Genomic DNA, 22,210 nt, shown 5'->3' with positions numbered 1-22,210 from the left:
AAAAAAAAAAATTCTTTTATTTTTCAATATAGTCCCTTGATAGCTCCATTCACTTTATCCACTTTTCCTGCAATAACTTTAACCCCTTTGAAAAAAAATCTTCTCTTTGACCTTCAGACCAGGATGTCACAGCTGCCTTGACGTCTTCATCACTTGAAAACCGCTGTCCACGGAGGGGTTTCTTCAAAATTCAGAACAGGAAATAATCTGAGGGAGCCATGTCAGGACTGTAGGGTGGGTGGTTCAGCTGTTGGCAGCCTGTGATTGACGTGACATGTGAACTGGTGCATTGTCATGAAGAAGCTTACTTGATTTGCAGAAGGACTCTCCTGACTCTCCTGACACCCTGTCTCTTAGATTGTTAGACTCGTACTGAGCCACATCTGTGCATGAGTAACCTTCAGACATGTCACAACCTGCATTTTTTCAACATGTTTGCTACAGTCTTCATACTTGGGTAGATAAAATATTGAACACCCCTTGTATATGTGTGTGTGTGTGTGTGTGTGTGTGTGTATGTGTATGTGTATATGTATATATATATATATATATATATATATATATATATAAAATATGTATGTATATATGTGTTTATATATATATATATATGTATACAGTAATCCCTCCTCCATCGCGGGGGTTGCGTTCCAGAGCCACCCGCGAAATAAGAAAATCCGCGAAGTACAAACCATATGTTTATATGGTTATTTTTATATTGTCATGCTTGGGTCACAGATTTGCGCAGAAACACAGGAGGTTGTAGAGAGACAGGAACGTTATTCAAACACTGCAAACAAACATTTGTCTCTTTTTCAAAAGTTTAAACTGTGCTACATGACAAGACAGAGATGACAGTTCCATCTCACAATTAAAAGAATGCAAACATATCTTCCTCTTCAAAGGAGTGCTTGTCAGGAGCACAGAATGTCACATAGATAGAGAAAAGCAAACAAATCAATAGGGCTGTTTGCTTTTAAGTATGCGAAGCACCGCGGCACAAACCTGTTGAAGGCGGCAGCTCACACCCCCTCCGTCAGGAGCAGACAAAGAGAGAGAGAGACAGAGTTTGTTTTTCAATCAAAAATCAATACGTGCCCTTCGAGCTTTTAAGTATGCGAAGCACCTTGCAGCATGTTGTTTCAGGAAGCAGCTGCACAAAAGATAGCAACGTGAAGATAATCTTTCAGCATTTTTAGACGAGCGTCCGTATCGTCTAGGTGTGCGAACAGCCCCCCTGCTCAATCCCCATACGTCAGGATCACAGATAGTCAGCGCAAGAGAGAGAGAAAAGTAAGTTGGGTAGCTTCTCAGCCATCTGCCAATAGCGTCCCTTGTATGAAATCAACTGGGCAAACCAACTGAGGAAGCATGTACCAGAAATTAAACGACCCATTGTCCTCAGAAATCCGCAAACCAGCAAAAAATCCGCGATATATATTTAAATATGCTTACATATAAAATCCGCGATGGAGTGAAGCCGCGAAAGGTGAAGCGCGATATAGCGAGGGATCACTGTATATGTATATGTGTATATGTATATATGTGTGTATATATATATATATATATATATATATATATATATATATATATATATATATATATATATACTGTATATGTATTGTGAGACTTTCCTGGACACCACCAGCCGGAAACCACATCTTTATAAAACTCGCACGTTTATTTAAGCACAAATCAACACAGTCCCAAACACACACAGTGTACTCAGCACTAATCACTCCTCTTTCGGGCTTCTCTCAATGTCCTTGGCCGCCTTTCCTCTCCTCCTGGGAGCTTTGTCCTACTCCCACTCCCGACTCTGGCTCCCAGATTGCTGGAAGGCGACGCCTTTTATCCCTGCCCAGATGTGTTCCAGGTGTCTAATGACGTCCTTCCGGCAGCACTTCCTGGTGTGGCGGAAGTGCTGCCCTTTGCCCTGGAAGCACTCCAGGCGTCCTTGTCAGGTTCCTCCGCCATCTTGCCGAGTGTGGCGGAAGTAAATATTTCCAGGTCCCACAAGGTTTAAGGCGCCCTCTGGCGGTGGCCACTGGTCCCAACGAGTTATAATCTTTTCTCTCTTTTCCCATGGTCCTCTCCTGCTCCAGGGCGGTTGCCCTCTTGCCACCTTCCGGTCCTTTTAGGCGTCCCTGCCGGGTCAGAACCCCAGTCATCTGTGACAGTATATATATATATATATATATATATATATATATATATATATATATATATATATATATATATATATATATATATTGTGACAGATTAGGCAGCTCTCGCTCCCTTGAACCCTCAGACCAGATGTCAGACACCAGATAAAAAGTCCAATAATTATTTATTACAATAATAATGTGCACAAAGCACCCTCCACTCCACAATACTCACTAAACAATACAATTCTCTATAATCACAATAATCCTCCACTCCCAGACGCTTAGCCACCCTGCCTCCCAACTCAGCTCAATCGTCTGGGGTTTCCCATAATCCTTTTGTAGTCCATGACCTGGAAGTGTTTCTGTCCCTCAGTCCATGTGACTTTCTATCACTTCCGGGTGAGGTAAAAACTTCTCATTTTCTTCATCAGCCCAGAAGCACTTTATTTCTTCCATCCATGTGATTGGGATTTACTTCTGGGCTGTATGGAAAATAATTGTCTGTGTCTCCCTGCAGCGTCCCCTGGCGACCCCGACGTTATCCAGCAGGGCTGTGTATTAAAACTCCATAGTCCATGATGCCCTGCTGGAATTCGGGGCATCTCCACGTTGCAAGGAGGGCTCCATGTAGCGGCCTAGGGGTATTGGCCAGGATTAATGGCCGGCCATATCCCACAATATACTATATATATATATATATATATATATATATATATACATATATAAAATATAAATATAATATCTCAAACGTATCCTCTTCACTGGAAGTATCATTCATGATGAAAGTTAATACTGAATTGCTCTTTGTCTGGTCTGGAGCAAAGGTTGACTATATGAGGAGCACATACTTCCTGACATAGCTCTAAAGATCACTGTGATGTACAATCTCTCCAACTCTTGCATTTTTGTAATTTGAATTAAACCAAATGCCGTACCACAATACTAAAAACTAAGTAATAGCTGTATGTTCTAATAGCTTTTGGCTGTAGTGTAAAATTTATTTACATTGCATGTAAATATTAATGAAAGATTTCTCTACTAATGCAGAGTATTGTGAATGTTTTCAGAAAAAAACACTTTGGGGTTCTGAATATTCATCCAGTATACTTCTATGCTGTAGTCATTGAAATTGCAAATATTGTAAGTTTATTTATAGCATATTTACTTGAAAACCTCTTAGCATTTCATATTTTGTGTGCTACACAACTTATTTCTACTCTTCAGTTCATTTACTGTGTCAGCCTATTTTAGACTTAATGTTTCTGGGAGTTGGAATCTATGCTGGTAGCAACAAGTACAAGGTAGAAAGCAGTCCTTTTATGAGGAAACACCCCATCATAGTGCACATTCAGCAGATCACCACATTACCTGGAGAGAAAATCCACAACGAGAATGCATCATTTTAAATTGCTTGAAATAAAATTTAAGACTCAACTGAATTAATTGTATTGTGGAGTTTTGAACATGTATAAATGATAGCACTTACGTTTCTGGGTTGCTTTAATTAATGTAAAATGGTTTGCTTTTATTTTAATCTTTTCATCTATTTATATTTTGCCTTTGCATTACAACTGTATCAATTAAAATGTTTGGTTGCTTAACAGATGTTTATTCATTTCAAGAGGAGGAAGCAGTGATTGATCCTCATTTAGCAGAACATTTAGCACACTTTGGAATAGATATGCTTCAGATGCCAAAGGTAATAGGTTTTCTCTTATTTCATCATTTCTGTGTATAAGTTTTAGTATACAGTAGTTTTGAGTAAGTGAATAATACAAGTAGTGGTCAATGAATTCCATCTTCCAGTTAACTGAGACATTTAAGAAGTCATTGTCATTTGTTCAAAAACAATGATATCTTCTTGCTATCTCCTTGTTAATGTAACATACTCAAAACTGTTTAATATAGTTTTGCTGGTAGCGGGAGCATATCCTGGCAGCACTGAGCCCACTCATGAACACACCCACAGTACCATTTGCACATGGTGTGTTTTGAATATCTAGTGTAAGGCAAAGGCTAGGCTTTGGAGGCACACCACGCCTGTTAAGGCAGCAGTTTTAAAAGACATCCAGCTGCACAAAACTCACAATTACATTCCAAAATAAGTGACTGTATTCCAGCTTGTGCCAAGATCTGCCTGTACTTCATTTGATGAAAAGGGTGTAAATCAGAGTTGAACTGACGTCTTTCCACAGGCCCTTCAGCACACTTCTTGAGACCGAAAGCATGAAATGAACTCAAGCATGGACAAAGATCTTTAATTCAAGGAATGATAACTGGGATGGTCAGAATTACTCATCTATGAGCAGGTCTTGATTTTGTAAACAGAACTGACTTTAATTCAATCGTGAGAGGTGCCACCTTGTTTCAAAAACTAGCTGCACCTATTCTCTGTACACCCTAATTGATCTCTGAGGAGAATTCTGATGGCACTCTGAGAAAACTCTCAGGAGCACCCTTTTCTCACAATCTCTGAAATTAGTTTCTCAAATCTCTCTCTGAAACCAGAAAGCTGATGAGTCCCTACCTCTTTGAGTAGCCGAAACTGACCATCTCTTCCCACTGAGAACCATTCTGCCAAGCTAGGGCATTGAGTCCGTTCTGGGAACTTCAGCCATCTAAGCTCTTGTGCAAGACAGAGTAATGCTTTTTCCTGTGAGGTTGCAGATGACATAGCAAAGGACCTAACTGGCAAAAGCACACCACAGACAAAGGATCACACAGCAGAGGGAAAGAGTGCACTCCAATGTAAGAATCCTCCACTTGCACCAAGAGCAGCAACGAAGCAATATCTCCAAACAATATTGGATATCATCTTTAAAAAGTTGGCATTTTAAACTATTTATCTGTGGCAAAATAAATTGGAACTCTGAACAATTAGTAAACAGTCAGTTACATCTATCTATCTACTCTCTCTCTCTTTCTCTCTCTCTCTCTCTCTCTGTCAATATATATGTATATATATGTATATATATATATATATATATATATATATATATATATATATATATATATATATAGTGAGAAGCAGCCTTGACACAGACAGACGGACATCGTTATGTCACCCAACACACGTTTATTATTTACAATATGTACAAAAGTCATATCACAAACCCAGTACCTCCAGCACCAATTCCCCAAAGTCCAGGCCTCTCTTCCAGTGCCTCACTCTTCAGGCCGCCTCCACTCCTCTCCAAGACAACTCTCGTCCACTTCCACCCGACTCCAGTCTCTCTCTGAAGGGAGGCGGCCCCTTTAAATAAGCACCCGGATGTGCTCCAGTAACTTCCCGACACTCCTCCGCCGACACTCCCCTGTGTGGCGGAAGTGCCGGCTGTATCCCCGGAAGCACTCCGGGTGTCCCTGCTCCTCTTCCCCCCAGCACTTCCTGGTGTGGCGGAAGTGCTGAGGTCCAGGGCTCTCTAGGCACTGGGGCGCCCCCTGGCGGTGACCACGGGCCCCTACAGGGTTGAGCTTCCTAGCTCTGTACCCGTGGCCCCCAAAGCAACCAGGGCAGTTGCCCCCTCGTGGTCTGGAGGATGCACCAGCCCTCCTCCGGTCCTCCTGGGCATACCAGCTGGGTACCACCCCCATCCGGTTACCACTATATATATAATGGGCAGCACGGTGGCGCAGTGGGTAGCGCTGCTGCCTCGCAGTTGGGAGACCTGGGGACCTGGGTTCGCTTCCCGGGTCCTCCCTGTGTGGAGTTTGCATGTTCTCCCCGTGTCTGTGTGGGTTTCCTCCGGGTGCTCTAGTTTCCTCCCACAGTCCAAAGACATGCAGTTTAGGTGGATTGGTGATTCTAAAAAAAAAAAATGTACGTGTGTGCATATATCTGTCATTAACATATTTATATAATCATTGTGCTTATCAATAAATTGTATTAATTTGTTTTGTAAACAAGTGTACTTCTGTTACCTTAATATATGTCTAATGGCTGGAGACACACCTCCTACAACAGAGGAAGATATGGTAAATAAGGTAGGAGCCACCAAATCATGTAATTAATTACCTACATTGTTGAAGGCAAAAAAGATAATTAATTCAACAAGTTAATTCTCTCCTCCTTTACTACACCAGTTATTCTGCTACATATACTGCTCAAAAATATTAAAGGAACACGTTTTAATCAGAGTATAGCATCAAGTTTCAAGTGAAACTTCTGGGATATTGATCTGGTCAGTTAAGTAGCAGAGGGGGTTGTTAATCAGCTTCAGCTACTTTGGTGTTAATGAAATTAACAACAGGTGCACTAGAGGGGCAACAATGAGTTGACCCCCAAAACAGGAATGGTTTAACAAGTGGAGGCCACTTACATTTTTCCCTCCTCATCTTTCCTGACTGTTTTTTTCACTAGTTTTTGCATTTGACTACGGTCAGTGTCATTACTGGTAGCTTGAGGTGATACCTGGACCCTACAGAGGTGGCACAGGTAGTCCATCTTTTCCAGAATGGCACATTAAAACGTTTGCTATGTCTCCTAGCACAGTCTCAAGTGCATGGAGGAGATTCCAGGAGACAGGCAGTTACTCTAGGAGAGCTTGACAGGGCCGTAGATGGTCCTTAACCCATCAGCAGGACCGGTATCTGCTCCTTCGAGCAAGGAGGAACAGGATGAGCACTGCCAGAGCTGCAGGCGTGAATGTCTCTGACCAAACAATCAGAAACAGACTTCTTTAGGATGGCCTGAGGGCCCGACGTCCTCTATTGGGCCCTGTGCTTACTGCCTAGCACCGTGGAGCTTGATTGGCATTTGCCATTGAATACCAGACTTGGTAGGTCCACCACTAGCACCCTGTTTTTTTCCTAGATGAGAGCAGGTTCACCTTGGGCACATGTGACAGACGTGAAAGGGTCTGGAGAAGCCATGGAGAATGTTATGCTGCCTGTAACATTATTAAGCATGACCGGTTTGATGGTGGTTCAGTGATGGTCTGTGGAGGCATATCCATGGAGGGACGCACAGACCTGTACAGGCTAGACAACGACACCTTGGTTGCCATTAGGTATTGTTTTGAAATTCTTGGACCCATTGTCAGACCCTATACTGGTGCAGTGGGTCCTTGTTTCCTCCTGGTGCACGACAATGACTGGCCTCATGTGGCGAGAATATGCAGGCAGTTCCTGGAGGATGAAGGAATTGATGCCATTCACTGGCCCCAGCGCTTACCTGACCTAAATCCTATAGAACACCTCTGGGACATTATGTTTCGGTCCATCCGACGCCGCCAGGTTGCACCTCAGACTGTCCAGGACGCTCAGTGATGGCATGGTCCAGATCTGGGAAGAGATCCCCCAGGACACCATCTGTCGTCTCATTAGGAGCATGCCCCGATGTTGTCAGGCATGCATACAAGCACGTGGGGGCCATACAAACTAATGAGTACGATTTTGAGTTGCTGCAATGAAATTTTGGCAAAATAGACTAGCCTGCCGCATCATTTTTTCACCTTGATTTTCGGGGTGTCTTTGAATTCAGCCCTCTGTAGGTTGATCAATTTCATTTCTATCAAACGATGTGGCATCCTTTCTATCCTAACACATGACCCAGTCCATATCAGTATAGATATCCAGCATGATTTTTTCCCATTGAAATCTGATGTGTTTTCAAAGTATTCCTTTAATTTTTATGAGCAGTTATATGAAAATGTTGGAGAAAAACTAAAATATCTATAGGAAAATTCAAGCACACATCACATGAACAACCCACTGGGTGCAGGATTCAAACAAAAATGCTGTCCTTAAAAGGCAGCAGTGTCACCATTCCACCCATATATTCTTTTTATTTTTTTAGAGTTATTTTCTGATAAGTAAATTCCTGTTTTTTTTTTTTTTTTTTTTTTTTTTTTTTTTTTTTTTAAAGACAGAAAATGGTTTCACCTGCAGTGAGTTCAAGTCACGTACTCATGAGTGGGAGGTTATACAGGAATCAGGGCTGAAACTGAAGCCAGTCTATGGCCCAGGATTCACAGGGATTAAGAACCTGGGAAACAGCTGCTACCTCACTGCCACCATGCAGGTCCTTTTCCACATCCCTGAATTCCAGAGAGCGTGAGTGTTCTGGTTCTCCAACATTATCAAGGAAAAAATGTACAGAAAAAGTATATTTAGTAGTGTCAGCTATATGAAGATTGCTCACAGAGATAAAATGTTTACATGTCAGTTTTATTTATGAGATCTTTATAAATGAAAAAGATTCCTTAAAGTTTTTTGATTAATAATACTTGGGAGTAGACTTTTGCTACAGAAAATATGTATTTAAATATTTGGAATGAAAACTCTACCAAGTGAAGATGAATTGACTAGTAAGAAAGTTTCCTCAGTTCAATATCACAGTTATTTATTCATTTATTCTCTCTTTATCAGAATTGTTTATTCTGTTACCAGCTTTAGACATAGAATTGAATCTATCCAATACTTATTAAATCGTATTTTTTCCTAATTTTATTTGGTACGTTTTAAATATTGATTATATATACAGTTAGGTCCATAAATGTTTGGACAGAGACAACTTTTTTCTAATTTTGGTTCTGCACATTACTACAATGAATTTTAAATGAAACAACTCAGATGCAGTTGAAGTGCAGACTTTCAGCTTTAATTCAGTGGGGTGAATTAAATGATTGCATAAAACTGTGAGGCAACTAAAGCATTTTTTTAACACAATCCCTTCATTTCAGGGGCTCAAAAGTAATTGGACAATTGACTCAAAGGCTATTTCATGGGCAGGTGTGGGCAAGTCCGTTGTTATGTCATTATGAATTAAGCAGATAAAAGGCCTGGAGTTGATTTGAGGTGTGGTGCTTGCATGTGGAAGATTTTGCTGTGAACAGACAACATGCGGTCAAAGGTGCTTTCCATGCAGGTGAAAGAAGCCATCCTTAAGCTGCAAAAACAGAAAAAACCCATCCGAGAAATTGCTACAATATTACGAGTGGCAAAATCTACAGTTTGGTACATCCTGAGAAAGAAAGCAAGCACTGGTGAACTCAGCAATGCAAAAAGACCTGGTCGTCCATGGAATCATTTCCATGGTGAAGAGAAACCCCTTCACAACAGCCAACCAAGTGAACAACACTCTCCAAGGGGTAGGCATATCGATATCCAAGTCTACCATAAAGAGAAGACTGCATGAAAGTAAATACAGAGGGTGCACTGCAAGGTGCAAGCCACTCATAAGCCTTAAGAATTGAAAGGCTAGATTGGACTTTGCTAAAGAACATCTAAAAAAGCCAGCACAGTTCTGGAAAAACATTCTTTGGACAGATGAAACCAAGATCAACCTCTACCAGAATGATGGCAAGAAAAAAGTATGGAGAAGTTGTGGAATAGCTCATTATCCAAAGCATACCACATCATCTGTAAAACACAGTGGAGGCAGTGTGATGGCTTGGGCGTGCATGGCTGCCAGTGGCACTGGGACATTAGTGTTTATTGATGATGTGACACAGGACAGAAGCAGCCAAATGAATTCTGAGGTGTTCAGAGACATACTGTCTGCTCAAATCCAGCTAAATGCAGTCAAATTGATTGGGCGGCGTTTCATGATACAGATGGACAATGACCCAAAACATACAGCCAAAGCAACCCAATAGTTTATTAAAGCAAAGAAGTAGAAAATTCTTGAATGGCCAAGTCAGTCACCTGATCTTAACCCAATTGAGCATGCATTTCACTTGTTGAAGACTAAACTTCAGACAGAAAGGCCCACAAACAAACAGCAACTGAAAGCCGCTGCAGTAAAGGCCTGGCAGAGCATTCAAAAGGAGGAAACCCAGCATCTGGTGATGTCCATGAGTTCAAGACTTCAGGCTGTCATTGCCAGCAAAGGGTTTTCAACCAAGTATTAGAAATGAACATTTTATTTCCAGTTATTTAAATTGTCCAATTACTTTTGAGCCCCTGAAATGAAGGGATTGTGTTAAAAAAATGCTTTATTTGCCTCACATTTTTATGCAATCGTTTTGTTCACCCCACTGAATTAAAGCTGAAAATCTGCACTTCAACTGCATCTGAGTTGTTTCATTTAAAATTCATTGTGGTAATGTACAGAACCAAAATTAGAAAAAAGTTGTCTCTGTCCAAATATATATGGACCTAACTGTAAGATTATATGAGCTAAATTTTAGCATCATACAGTAATGTAGTATATTTTTGGTTTATTTGAACATAAATTAAATTGATCATAGTGTTGTGACATTGGTCTTTTTTTTAAGTTTTTAGTAGAGCACAATTGCACATTTATAATGCAGAGCAATTGTCTTTTTATCCACTGCAGCTTCTCTATATTTATTATTTGATGTATAGTTTATTATGATTGCTTTTCATATCTGTAGAGAAATTATGTTTACAATGAATATAAGTTATCTATCTATTTTCTGAATTTGCTTTGTCCATTTCACTGTTGCCAATAACTGGAGTCTAGTCTACATGCAAGGAAGGAGCTAGTTCTACACAGGACATCATTTAATGGCAGGGTGCTGTTATGTACATACCCACACACTCTTAGATATACTGAAGTTGCCAATAAATCATCTTTGCCCACGTCTGAGACAAGGAAGTAACCATCCAGCCATTATCCAAACCGCTACATCTTAATTACAGGGTCACGGGTGTGTGCCGGAGCCAATCCCAGCCAACACAGGGCGCAAGGCAGGAAATGTACTTTAATGTACATAATGTACTTTAATCAAAACAGACAATTGGATTCAAAAAATTAGGATAAACTTCAACACTTCCATAGGTTTTTTGATTTTAGTTTTGTGAGTCTTTAGCTGATTTTGAGTACTGAATGGTTGCAGTTTGAGAATATTTTTGGTTGTGTTTTTGTGCAAACTGCACTTGTGGCCATTACTGCAAGGATTACCACCATGTTCAGGTTGCCACTGCTGTGGCCATAGGGAGAAGTAAATAGAGCTTCTTCAAGAATCCTGATGTTCATGCTTCTGTAAGCCCTCAGTAAACATTCATGTTCTAGGAGACTGATGCCATCAGTTTCACCACCTGAGAAGCGGGGTATCATCTATCCCATCTAGGAACTACCTGCTGCCAAGTTCAGGCCTGGAGTGCTTCTAGCCCTTTAGGCTGGAATTTTGTTAAAAAAAAAAACTAATCATATGATTTTATGGGATTAGTTATGATTAATTGCATCTAACGTTAAAACATACAATTATAAAATAAATACATAAATCATAAAGTATATATACATTCAATCACAAAAGTAATGTAAAATCAACATAGAAGAATTTAAAAAAATGTAATGGCATAGTTTAAACTTACATGCTGGATGGACAAGACGTTCTACGCGCCTACTTGGATGAGCCGCATGAAATTGGGACCCATGTGCTGCCGTGCAGCGTGTGACGCCTCAGCACCACACCAGTTCTGATCCCCGACAAGCCTGACCCTACTGGCTCTCTGACGGTTTTGACTCTTCTGGGGACTGGGCTTCCCAAGGGCTTTCCCCCATCCCCTTTATAATGCAACCAGACTTCCTATGGGCGGCTGCAGCAGAGCTACTTCCACGGAGAACAGAAAGGAGTTCTAATCTGTCATCTCAGAGCTGCATGAAGTTTTTTTTATGTAGGCTGGAGTTCCAATCCTGCCACCAACCTCCATGATTTCCCTGCAAGTTCGAGGACAGCTTGCAGGGCCAGATGCAATTTAACGTCATACCCATAATCCTGCTCTGTTCAGTGCTTGCATGGACTGGGTGTTGTGCAAGGTCGTGGGGTCCAGCCACTGTGGGGGAATCTGTTGGTGAAGAAAGATTCAGTGATCTTGACTTTGCTGACGATGCTGTGATCTTCGTGGAGTCAATAGAGGCTCTGATCGGGGCTTTCGTGAGTCAGAGCGAGGAGTCTGAGTGTCTGGTCTTGTGAGTGTCCTGGATAAAAACCAAGATCCAGGCCTTTAATGACCTCTTAGGCACAGCCATCAGCAGTGTGTCTGTCTGTGGAGAGAGTGTCGACCTTGTTGAGAAATTTACTTCCCTTGGCAGTGACATTCATGTCTCTGGTGACTCTTCCTATGAAGTCAGTAGATGGATTGGGAGAGCATGCGGGAGTCATGAGGTCACCGGAAGGGGTGTGTGGCGTTCCTGATATCTATACATAAGGACGAAGGTCCAAGTCTTTAGAGTCCTGGTGCTTCCTGTCTTGTTGTATGGTTGCGAGACATGGATGCTATTTAGTGACCTGAGACAAAGACTGGACTCCTTCGGTACTGTGTCTCTTCACAGAATCCTTGGGTAGCACTGTTTTGAGTTTGTGTTGAATGAGCGGTTGCTCACAAAGTACCGAATGATGCACATTACCTGCATTGTGAGGGAGTGTTAGTTTCGGCACTCCGGCCATGTGGCGTGATTCCCCGACTGTGATCTAGCTTGCAGGATCCTCATTGTTCAGGACTCGAGTGGCTGGATCAGGCCAAGGTGACACCCATGTAACACCTGGCTACAGCAGATAGAGGGTAATTTCTGGAGGGTGAGACTGGAACGCGAGTCAGCCTGGGATGTTGCCAACTAGGAACCCAAGCTGTTTCGTCATGTGGTGGGTGTGGCAACGCGCTGTACCAGTGCATGATCCCCAGCCTGACCTGACCAGTCCAAACATAACAGTGACTTGACTTGTTAATGACAATGACTTGGCTTAAACTTGAACAAGTACAACCTGAAATTGAATGTCTTCATTAAAGTCAAGTTGAAAAGAAGACAATAAGAAAAAGGGGCCAATGTATTAATTATAAAATTGTTACAGCATTTGAGACACAGATGTGTCAAAGTAAAATTAAACAATCGAAACAACTGTAGACTTTGAATGTTCTGCTGAAGACTTAATTGAAGTAAGTATCTCTTAAATGGGCATACATTAAAACTTGTGTTAAAACTCCGTAAGTACTTTCCTCAATTGTTTTATCACCATCAACGACTTTATAATTATAATCTACGCAAACGTTTGTCAACTGCTGTGCCATGAGAGCTACCCAGGTTTGCAATGGAAATAACAGTGTAGTGCCCCAGGTGCAGACCAGAGAGAGACACACTCCTCTGGTTGCTAAGACCTGTCTGAAGGGGATGGGACTACCTGGAGTAGCTGACATAAAGGCAGCACAGTGATCACCATTTTGCACTGCAGACACAGGGAGCACTTTAGTAGACAGAAAATGTATCAGGAATCCACCTGTCAGAGTACGTGTTCACTAGTGACTCTCGCAGAGCTGAGGGATAGTGGGTATATAAGTTTCCTCTGACCCCAGGTCTGTGGAGTGAGGCTGGCAGAGCGAGGATTGCCTCTATGAGTGGGCAAAGAGACAAAACAGCTGGGAAAATGCATCCAAAGTGTTCACTATATGCTGTATCTGTGGTTGCCAATCTCTGAGTGGCTTTTTTTTTTTTTGCCGGCATCTCTGATAGTCTCACCCTTTCATACAGTTTATCAAGTATGTTGATTTAATGCTTTTCTGGTTGGTTGAATCGTGGTGTGCCTTGTGATTTTTTGGGTTGCACAATTCGGGAAAAAAAGTGGGAAAATACTGCTTTACTTCCACCTTTTCTCCTGGCACGCTTTGCTTAAAATCTGACACTGTGCATTAGTTGGATGGTTATGTTGTGTTCTTTGCATAAATTAACAACTTGAACTTGAATCATGGGAAGGGATAATCATTACACTTCTGCTTTCGTAGAATTTTGTCCTTAGGGCAGTAAGCACTGTAAGCCACCTGGTAGACTGGTGAGATAAATACAGAGGTACTAGAGACTTATGTTGGTTTTAGTGCCACTGAAAGAAAACACTATTTGCACTTATGTGATATGACATTAATTCAATCTTTTTACAGAAACGTGAAATGGAAAAAAAAATTGTAATTTTTACCTTGGCTACTTTTCTTTGGTATTGCTCCAGGACTATCATAAATCCCCCTTCCTCACACTCTTCTGCACTTCAGTCAAGGAAATGAATGCCAATACCACATACTAACATGTGGCAAAGCATTGTAAAACATGTATTTTGAAACTCTGAAATGAAATTTTATTTCTCAAAATTTTTAAAGGTAGTATATAAATTTGGTACTGGATGTGTATGTAATTTTTTAGGTAACAATTCATTTTTTGTATTTTTGTTTTATACTGTTTAAAAAAAAATTGCATGAAAATGTCACCCTGATATATATATACAGTATGCATGTGTGTGTGAGTGTGTGTATATAAATAGTTGTATATAAAATATAAATACTATCGGGTGGTGTTTAGGAAAAAAGTTTTGTGTTTCAGTTCCTTATCACTTGAAGATCCTTGTCATTATTGTACATATTTTGTGGAAGAGTTAGTTTTCAGGTATTTTGTAATTTGAAAGTCACTTGAACTGCTGAAGAGTCTATGGGAAAGTATTAAGAAAAAATTGCACCATGACAACGCACCTGCACATACCCCGGTATCAGTCAAGAGTTGCTGATCAAAAGCAATGCGGTTGTTGCACTGCACCTTTTGTCACTCCCTGTGACATTTTTTTTTTCTGAAATTAAAATTGAGATTGAAGGGAAGAAGATATTCTACCATAGAAGAAATACAAGGAAAAAAAGCTGGCTTCTATAGACAGAGTAACAAAAGATAAATACAGATTAAAAGCAGTAAAGGTTTTTATAAACAATTCCAGGACTCCCCCTCCATCAATATACTATCATTTCAGGAATTTCCAGTAATGTGACTGTACTAGTTAGAGCAGTGTATGACTGAAAGGTCATCCTACCTTTAAAGACCTAGGTTCAAACTCTAGTCAAGGCTCAGTGACCGTCTTTTCTTAAATTATAAAATTTAAGATGAGCACTGTAGACTTAAATTGGTTTTAAACTGTTTTTATTTTATAGTGTGTGAATGTGATGTACATTTTGGAGGTTTACAACCTCACAGAGAAAATTAAAATTTAATGTTGTTTGTACAACACAGAACACACATGAAATGCATGTATTCCAAATGATAATATATATTTTTTGCCCTCTACAATTCTAGGCACCTCACTCCCAGATAAACCACATAAGCACTGAGAATCTTCTTTGTGACTTGAGCTGCAGCAAGGGGGTTGGGGGGTAGGATGGGATAGCAGTATGCTTGTGCTGGTCGACACATTTACAACACAAAAGACGCTGATGGAGAGGTGTGAAGAGATTTAAGGTGGGCAGGGATTACAAGTTTTTTTTTGTAGGCTTCAGTAATTCTAGTATTAAGCTACAACATGATTCAGTATTACAACTAATTGTCTGATTGTGGCTATGGCAGAAAAAAAATAAAATAAAACATTGAAAATATACAACTGACAAAAAACATGAAAAGTAATCCTTGAGTGAATGACGTAAACAAATGAAAATCTTAAACCTATAATAGTAGTATTAATAATAATAATAATAATAATCATAGTAAAAACTCCCAAAATCCCCACTATTCTTACTAATTGTCCATTCAAATTCAAAAGAATATAGTTTCCTCTAAGATTGTGTTTTGCAGTGACCAACAACAAAGGTCAAGGTCAGTCACTAAGAAAAGCAAGAATCGATCAATTATACAAATGTTTTAGTTAGTTATATGTACAGTGGAACCTCGAGATACGATCACCTTTGTATACAAGAAATTCAAAATACGAGGAAAGTATGAGTGAAAAATTCAGATCTAAATGCGAGCATTGGCTCGCGTAACGAGCCACGAGCCAGGCTGTGGGTATAGCTCGCGGCTTAGCGAGGGGGCGTGGTAGCAGTTGTGAGCCGCGATCTGCGGTGTTTGCGTTTCTCACTTAAGTGCACAGGTGGGAAACTGCCCACATCCATGATTGTTCCTGTGGCTGATGGGCTGCAGCTGCCATGTCCTCCCCGCATATATAGAGAAGCGCGAGCCGGTTAAGGGGGAGAAGAAGTAAAAGAAAAGAGAGGACAGAGAACGGAGGTGCAGGCAGGCAGGCAGCAAGTCGGTGCGGAAGAGCGAGCGAGTGCAGGCTCGCGTGTAGCTGAACAGTGAGCTGAACAGGCGAGCCAAACAGCTGAAGCAGGACGGTGTAGAGAAGGTCAGCTGCATTAAGAGTGTCTCGCCTGTTGCAGAGCCCGCAGGTGAGACGCTAACAGAGAAGAAGCACTGGGGATTGTCATCTGTTTTTTAAAGACTGCATCCTTTTGACGTTTTAACCTCGTGTTAAAGGATTGTTATTCTTGTGTATTTTAAACCTCCACTTCACAACTGTTTTAAGGATTATTTATTTAAAGATTTATTGAATGCTCTACTGCACTTTGGACACCTGTTTTGATTCTTTTAATAATCAGTTATATTAATTACCAGTGTTATTTATTAAAGGTAGACTACAGTATATATAATTTATCAGTGTTATTTGTTAGGAAAATTGATTTTTATGTTAATATATTTGGGGTGCGGAACGGATTAACTGGATTTCCATTATTTTCAATGGGGAAGTTTGTTCTAGATACGAGAAATTCGCTATACAAGCTCAGTGCTGGAACGAATTAAACTCGTATCTAGAGGTTCCACTGTAATAGTCTTGTAGCATATTCAAGATTAAGTAGCTCCAGTGACGAAAAAATATTAGCATCTAGTAAAAAAAAATGCAAATATTGTATACAAAAAGGTAGTGGGTTAGTTACATATTACTTCTGATACATCCAGTTAACCAACAGCATTCGTTATATACGAAATTTCCTGGGCAAAGCCAGGTTACACAGCTAGTTACATCATAAAACCGTAAAATACATAACTGTAGGTGGTAGCAGTACTGCAGATAAAATTCTATTAAAATGTACGCAACTGAATTCCATCCTTTTCATAAATAGTTAAATCAGAGTCTTTAATCTGGTGACCTACAGTGCAGAAATCAGCAATAATTTTAACATAGTTGATCTAGTATTATAATGTTTATATTCTGTGCTTCAAAAAGTGTTACTGTGTAACATTTTATACATTTGTAGTACTTGCTGTTCAGTTATAAGAACACAACCTTTCTTTAATGATAACAAAATGCTCTGATTAATTCTACTTGACAGTAATCTATATAATTAAACAATAAGGCTTGTGTGTCATGTCCCTCTGAGCAGACAGATTGGTCAGTTTGGCTTTGGTGATGCAGTCAAAAAAGGAAGTGTAAGTGTGAGGAGGAGTAAAGGCATACAAGTTATGTTAAGAGCATTATCTTTAAAGAGAGCAAGTATAAAACCAGGCAGGAGGTGATAAAAGATTAAAGGCTATTATATAAAATAAAATCTAACAATACCAACAACAACAACACTAGTATTAATCCTCAGACTGGTTGTGTTGTGGGGGAGGGGTTCGGTCTCCATGCTCCTGGTTGCACTTTTGAGAGCCTTTTGAACCCGTCACCTTTGCTAATGTAACTGGATGGACTGCGGCTAATGAGGACACATACACAATCAACAATGGATGGGTGAATAAGTGCATGTGCTTTTATTAAAAACAATCAAAGGCAAAACAGTGTCCAAAGAAATAGAGCATTGCCCAATTTCATGAATATAAATAAATAATCAATTTTAAAACAGTGCTTCTGTGGAGGTTAAAATCCAGAATAACCCAAAACAGAATCCATAAAAACAAGGTTAAAACAACATGTGCATTATATATTAAAAAAACTGTTGATACTCATTGCCCCTATAAAACTGACGTCTCCTCAACTTGCAGAATGAAGAGAAGTCTACCAGCAGGCACAGACACCCTACTTCTCAGGCCCGGTTCCTCATCTGTCCGTCTTGGAGCTCCCAATCCGGACATCATTCCTCCTACCCATCCTTCCTGCCGCTAGACAGGTCACTTGCGGAGCTTTCCGTTGTCCAGGTCCAAGCAAGAGCACACTTAGAGCTCTACAGTCACTCCTGCTATCGCTAATCGCTCAATAGGAGCAACCCTACCTAACTTGATCAGCTCACTCTTTCTCCTGGGGCTCTCACAACCGACTGCCTACTACTTTCTCTCAGCAGCTCCTCCTGCTCTCTGACCATCTTTGCTTTCATTTTTCTTTCTTTTTAACCTGTCTTTCTTTAGCCTCTCTCTTCTTTTTTTTCTCTCCTGTTCTAGCCCTGAGACTACCCTTTTTAAAGCAACGGTGAGGTACAGTTGCGGCAATAAAAGCTCCAGTGCTAATTAGGGTTACGGTGTTCCTGCACGTGTGCACAAAGTGCTGAGCTGTCTGCTCCCAAATCCCGCAATGGAACCGCTTCTTCAATGCTACCATGCCCCACCCAAAAACATGGATGTTATCCATTAATTATATGCCTAATTAACAAGCCGTGGATTTGCCTTATCACACTGGTGTATCCTAGGAGACAGACTCTCACAGGAAAAACTTTTGAGATTGTGCATTGATTGAATGGGAGATTACCTTCTTTGTGTACTTTCATGAGGATACAGTAAATTGGTATCGAGGGTAAATGTGTAATACACATCATATTTTGATTTAATTGAATTTTGTAATTGTTTTGGGGTAGTCAGTTTATTTCAGGAACATAATTTTTAATTTTATATTGGCTTATGGTAAGGTTATAATTATACTGTACCATCATTGTAAATTATTTGTTAGGCTGGCAGATTAAATATAGAAGTACTCAAACTTTACATGTACTCTTGAGCGCAAGAAGTTTTCTTTCACTTATATTACACAAATTACATGATTTTTGAGAAAATGTGAAATGGGGAAAAAGAAAGCCTTGTTTTACACCCCAATTATTATGTATTTTCTAAAATGTTGGGCATATTTTAACAAAAATGTCTTGCATAGTAGCTTCTGTGTCATGTCCACAGATCATTAAATATAAATACGTCCATAATGTTTTCAATCTTCATCAATATCTACTTGGGATAATTACACTGAATTGCTGTTGAGATCTGGCAAATTTGCAGATGTTCTCCATTGTAAACAATTTGAATTTAGCATGTAGCTAATTATCCATCCATCCATCTTTCAATCCACCTTTTCCAAGACATGATCATGGAGAAACTGCAGCATATCCCAGTTGTCCTTGGGGCGAAGACCACCAACCCATCCCAGGAAGAACACACAAATAAACACATACACACACACATACATCAAGGCCAATTTAGCTTTGCTAATCCACATAATGTGTATATCTTAGGACTCTAGGAGTAAACTTAGCACCTAGAGTAGACCAGTGCAAACAGGGAAAGAACACACTCACTTTGTACATTATTGGCTTTTACATTACATTCTAGTTTTCTGTGGTTTCCTCTCCACAGTCAGATGAAGCAGAAGCAGTTTTCAAGCATGGGCCTCTTACCCTTGTTCTCCATCTGTCATGTGTGTAAAGTGTTATTACTACCACTGTGAAGTGAATAGAATTCCCCAATTCTGAGCCTTTGCAGTATATGCAGCCTAAGTAACACACAGACACACACATTCAGAGTTGAGCAAACCCACAGCTCTTGACCCAATCAAGAGTTTGAAAGGACTGCATTGGGTACAAGGTGGACATAAGAAAGAAGCTAGGATTCGGAGAGGAGCGAGATCTGAGGGAGTTCGATGTAAACCAGTGGTTTACCAATTTCAGGAGATTTGATCATTAATATCAATGTCTGTCCTTAAGACTCTTGTAAAAATGTGCTCTGAAGGTGCTACATTTCACCAAGAATGCAGAAATTCAGCTTTACTGACAGTTGTAGAGTACCACAAGTAGTTGAACCTGCATTTCTGCAGGTTTTTTTTGCACTTCTGTGTCAGATTATGTACAAAAAACAAAACCTATTGAGTTTTATAGAAGCTAAATAGTTTAGGGGTTGTGCTTAATTTAGATTTAAGCCTAAACTTACAATATGATGATGGGGACAGTAGTACCAAGACAATCACATAATCATAGAAATTTAATTTAGGGAACTGAAATAAAATGCCAAGCCTAATTTAAATGTTAAATTCAATTAACTGTAAGTATTAAGGTTAGCGTTACACATTTATCCACTGATTGATTCCTGTTTACTGCGCACCTGGTAACATATGCAAAGAAGGCAATGTCAGCATCCAGACATAGTACAATGTCTGAGTATTCCAGTCAAAGACTGTGGAGATCCTCAAAGTCTTTTAGAAAAGAATGTGAAGAATGTCATTAACTCTAGAATTCCTGAATCCTATGAAAAAATTTGTAATGCCAGGCTATCTTAAATTCCCTCGTACCTCGTCACCAGCTGTGGAAGAAACTCTACCGGTCACCCCTGCCATATGTCCTGCTCTCTTTTCTTACATTGAGGAAAATAAGTACAGGCAGGAGGAAGCATCAATCAATATTCTTAATTCTCTAAATCACGTAAGACTCGTTATATACATATCATCAAAGCAATAAAGAAGGTGTTACAAAGAGGCACTTACACTGCATACTTTTATACTTTCCAAAATCAGATTTCAGTCCCCACTCATAACATCTTTAATACTATTGGTTACACCTAGTTGCTAACAGGACATGACAGAACGGTAATTCTGTACCTTAAATGGTCCTAACTGACCTTGCTTAGTGACTTGTCTGCCTTATTTCTCAGCAGGAAGGTCAGTTAGTATGTGCAAAAATAGCACTTGCTCAGACGTTGCAGTTTCTTTATTACAAAGGGCACAGCTTCTTCCTCTGCTAACTACAAATTCCTGTTTAGAGCCGATAGGGCTTATTTTATTAATAATGGCTTAATATAGCTCCATCCAACAATCTGTTTTATAATCCTGCTTCAATGCAGTACTGTTCACCAGCAAATGAAGTTAAATTACTTAAGTAAGACTTGATTACTAAAACTGTCTTCAGGAATCCATCTCCAACTAAAGAAAATGAAAAGGTTTTCATAGTTTGTATTGCATCAGGAAGGAAGCAAGCAGCTTCTAAAACACAGGTAACAACACAAGGAGCTACTGCACAAAATCAGTTCACATCGGTACAGTTTTCTAGTTTATAAATTACTTCAACATTAATGGACAAATCCACAAATACCGTAAAAATTCATTTCCCCACAGTGATATAATACAGTTAGTCACAAAATGTGAAATCCAAATTATCAGACTAAACAACAACACTCAGCCCCTCCTAACATCCAAACAGCCCAACACACAACATACACCCAAAAAATTCACACCATAAAATCAGTGTTTAAAGCAATCAAATCAGTGTATAGGGTTCCCACATTCTCATTTTGTCTGTGTGTACTTTTATCCAGTGTTTCTTGAAAACTGGGTCACGACCCACCATTGGTTTGTGAGCTGTCGATGGTGGGTTGAGGATTACTGTTGTTAGATTTGTGAGTGGGTCATGGTTGGTCACTTAAGTCCTGTGTGATATTTATCCCTGTTTGCGTAAACATACTTATTTGCTCTCAATTCCTCAAGGGGAATATGCACTTCCATTTGCTCTCGATTCACCAAGGGGGCCCCAAACCCTCTTATGTCTGCACTCATTTCATCAATCGTCATTAATCTTAAAAAGTTAAAATGGGGTTGCGAGACAGTAAAAGTTGAGGAACACTGCTTTTGTCACTTCAAGTAGTTTTGATCTTGTGTTTTGATTGCTTTACAGTGTTTGGTTTCTTTCTGTTTCTTTTTAACATTGTAGGAAATTAAAGGGAGTTCATTTGATTAATTAATTATCTGTTTTGCTTTTGGCAATGCTGGTAATTAATTAAATAACTTTGTAAGGCCCCCACTTTACCTTACCTTTCTCTGTAGTAAGAATCTGTTTCTGGCCATTAGACCTATATCAAAGTAACTGAAACACACTTGTTTTAAGAAACAGAATAATATAATTTAATGATAAACACAAGGATTATAGAAATACTAGCAAAATACCCGCGCTTCGCAGCGGAGAAGTAGTGTGTTAAAGAGGTTATGAAAAAAAAAGGAAACATTTTAAAAATAACGTAACATGATTGTCAATGTAATTGTGTTGTCATTGTTATAAGTGTTGCTGTCTTTTTATATATATATATATATATATATATATATATATATATATATATATATATATATATATATATATATATATATATATATATATGTATATATATATATATATATATATATATATAT

General features: G+C 39.6%; 1 protein-coding gene across 3 annotated transcripts in view; it reads left to right on the top strand.

Annotated features, from left to right (window-relative positions):
• Window positions 1-22,210, top strand: part of usp13 (ubiquitin specific peptidase 13) — a 355,954-nt gene that overhangs the window by 149,219 nt on the left and 184,525 nt on the right. For all 3 annotated transcript variants that reach the window (XM_051923946.1, XM_051923945.1, XM_051923944.1), the window contains exons 7-8: window positions 3,752-3,846; window positions 8,014-8,201. In XM_051923946.1, the coding sequence (XP_051779906.1) occupies window positions 3,752-3,846; window positions 8,014-8,201 (283 nt within the window). The remainder of the gene's footprint in view (window positions 1-3,751; window positions 3,847-8,013; window positions 8,202-22,210) is intronic.

The sequence above is a fragment of the Erpetoichthys calabaricus genome, chromosome 2, assembly GCF_900747795.2.
Source record: "Erpetoichthys calabaricus chromosome 2, fErpCal1.3, whole genome shotgun sequence".
In the NCBI taxonomy this organism is placed as follows: Eukaryota; Metazoa; Chordata; class Cladistia; order Polypteriformes; family Polypteridae; genus Erpetoichthys; species Erpetoichthys calabaricus.
The sequence above is the reverse complement of the archived record's forward strand: the minus strand, read 5'-3'. Positions and strand labels throughout refer to the sequence as shown.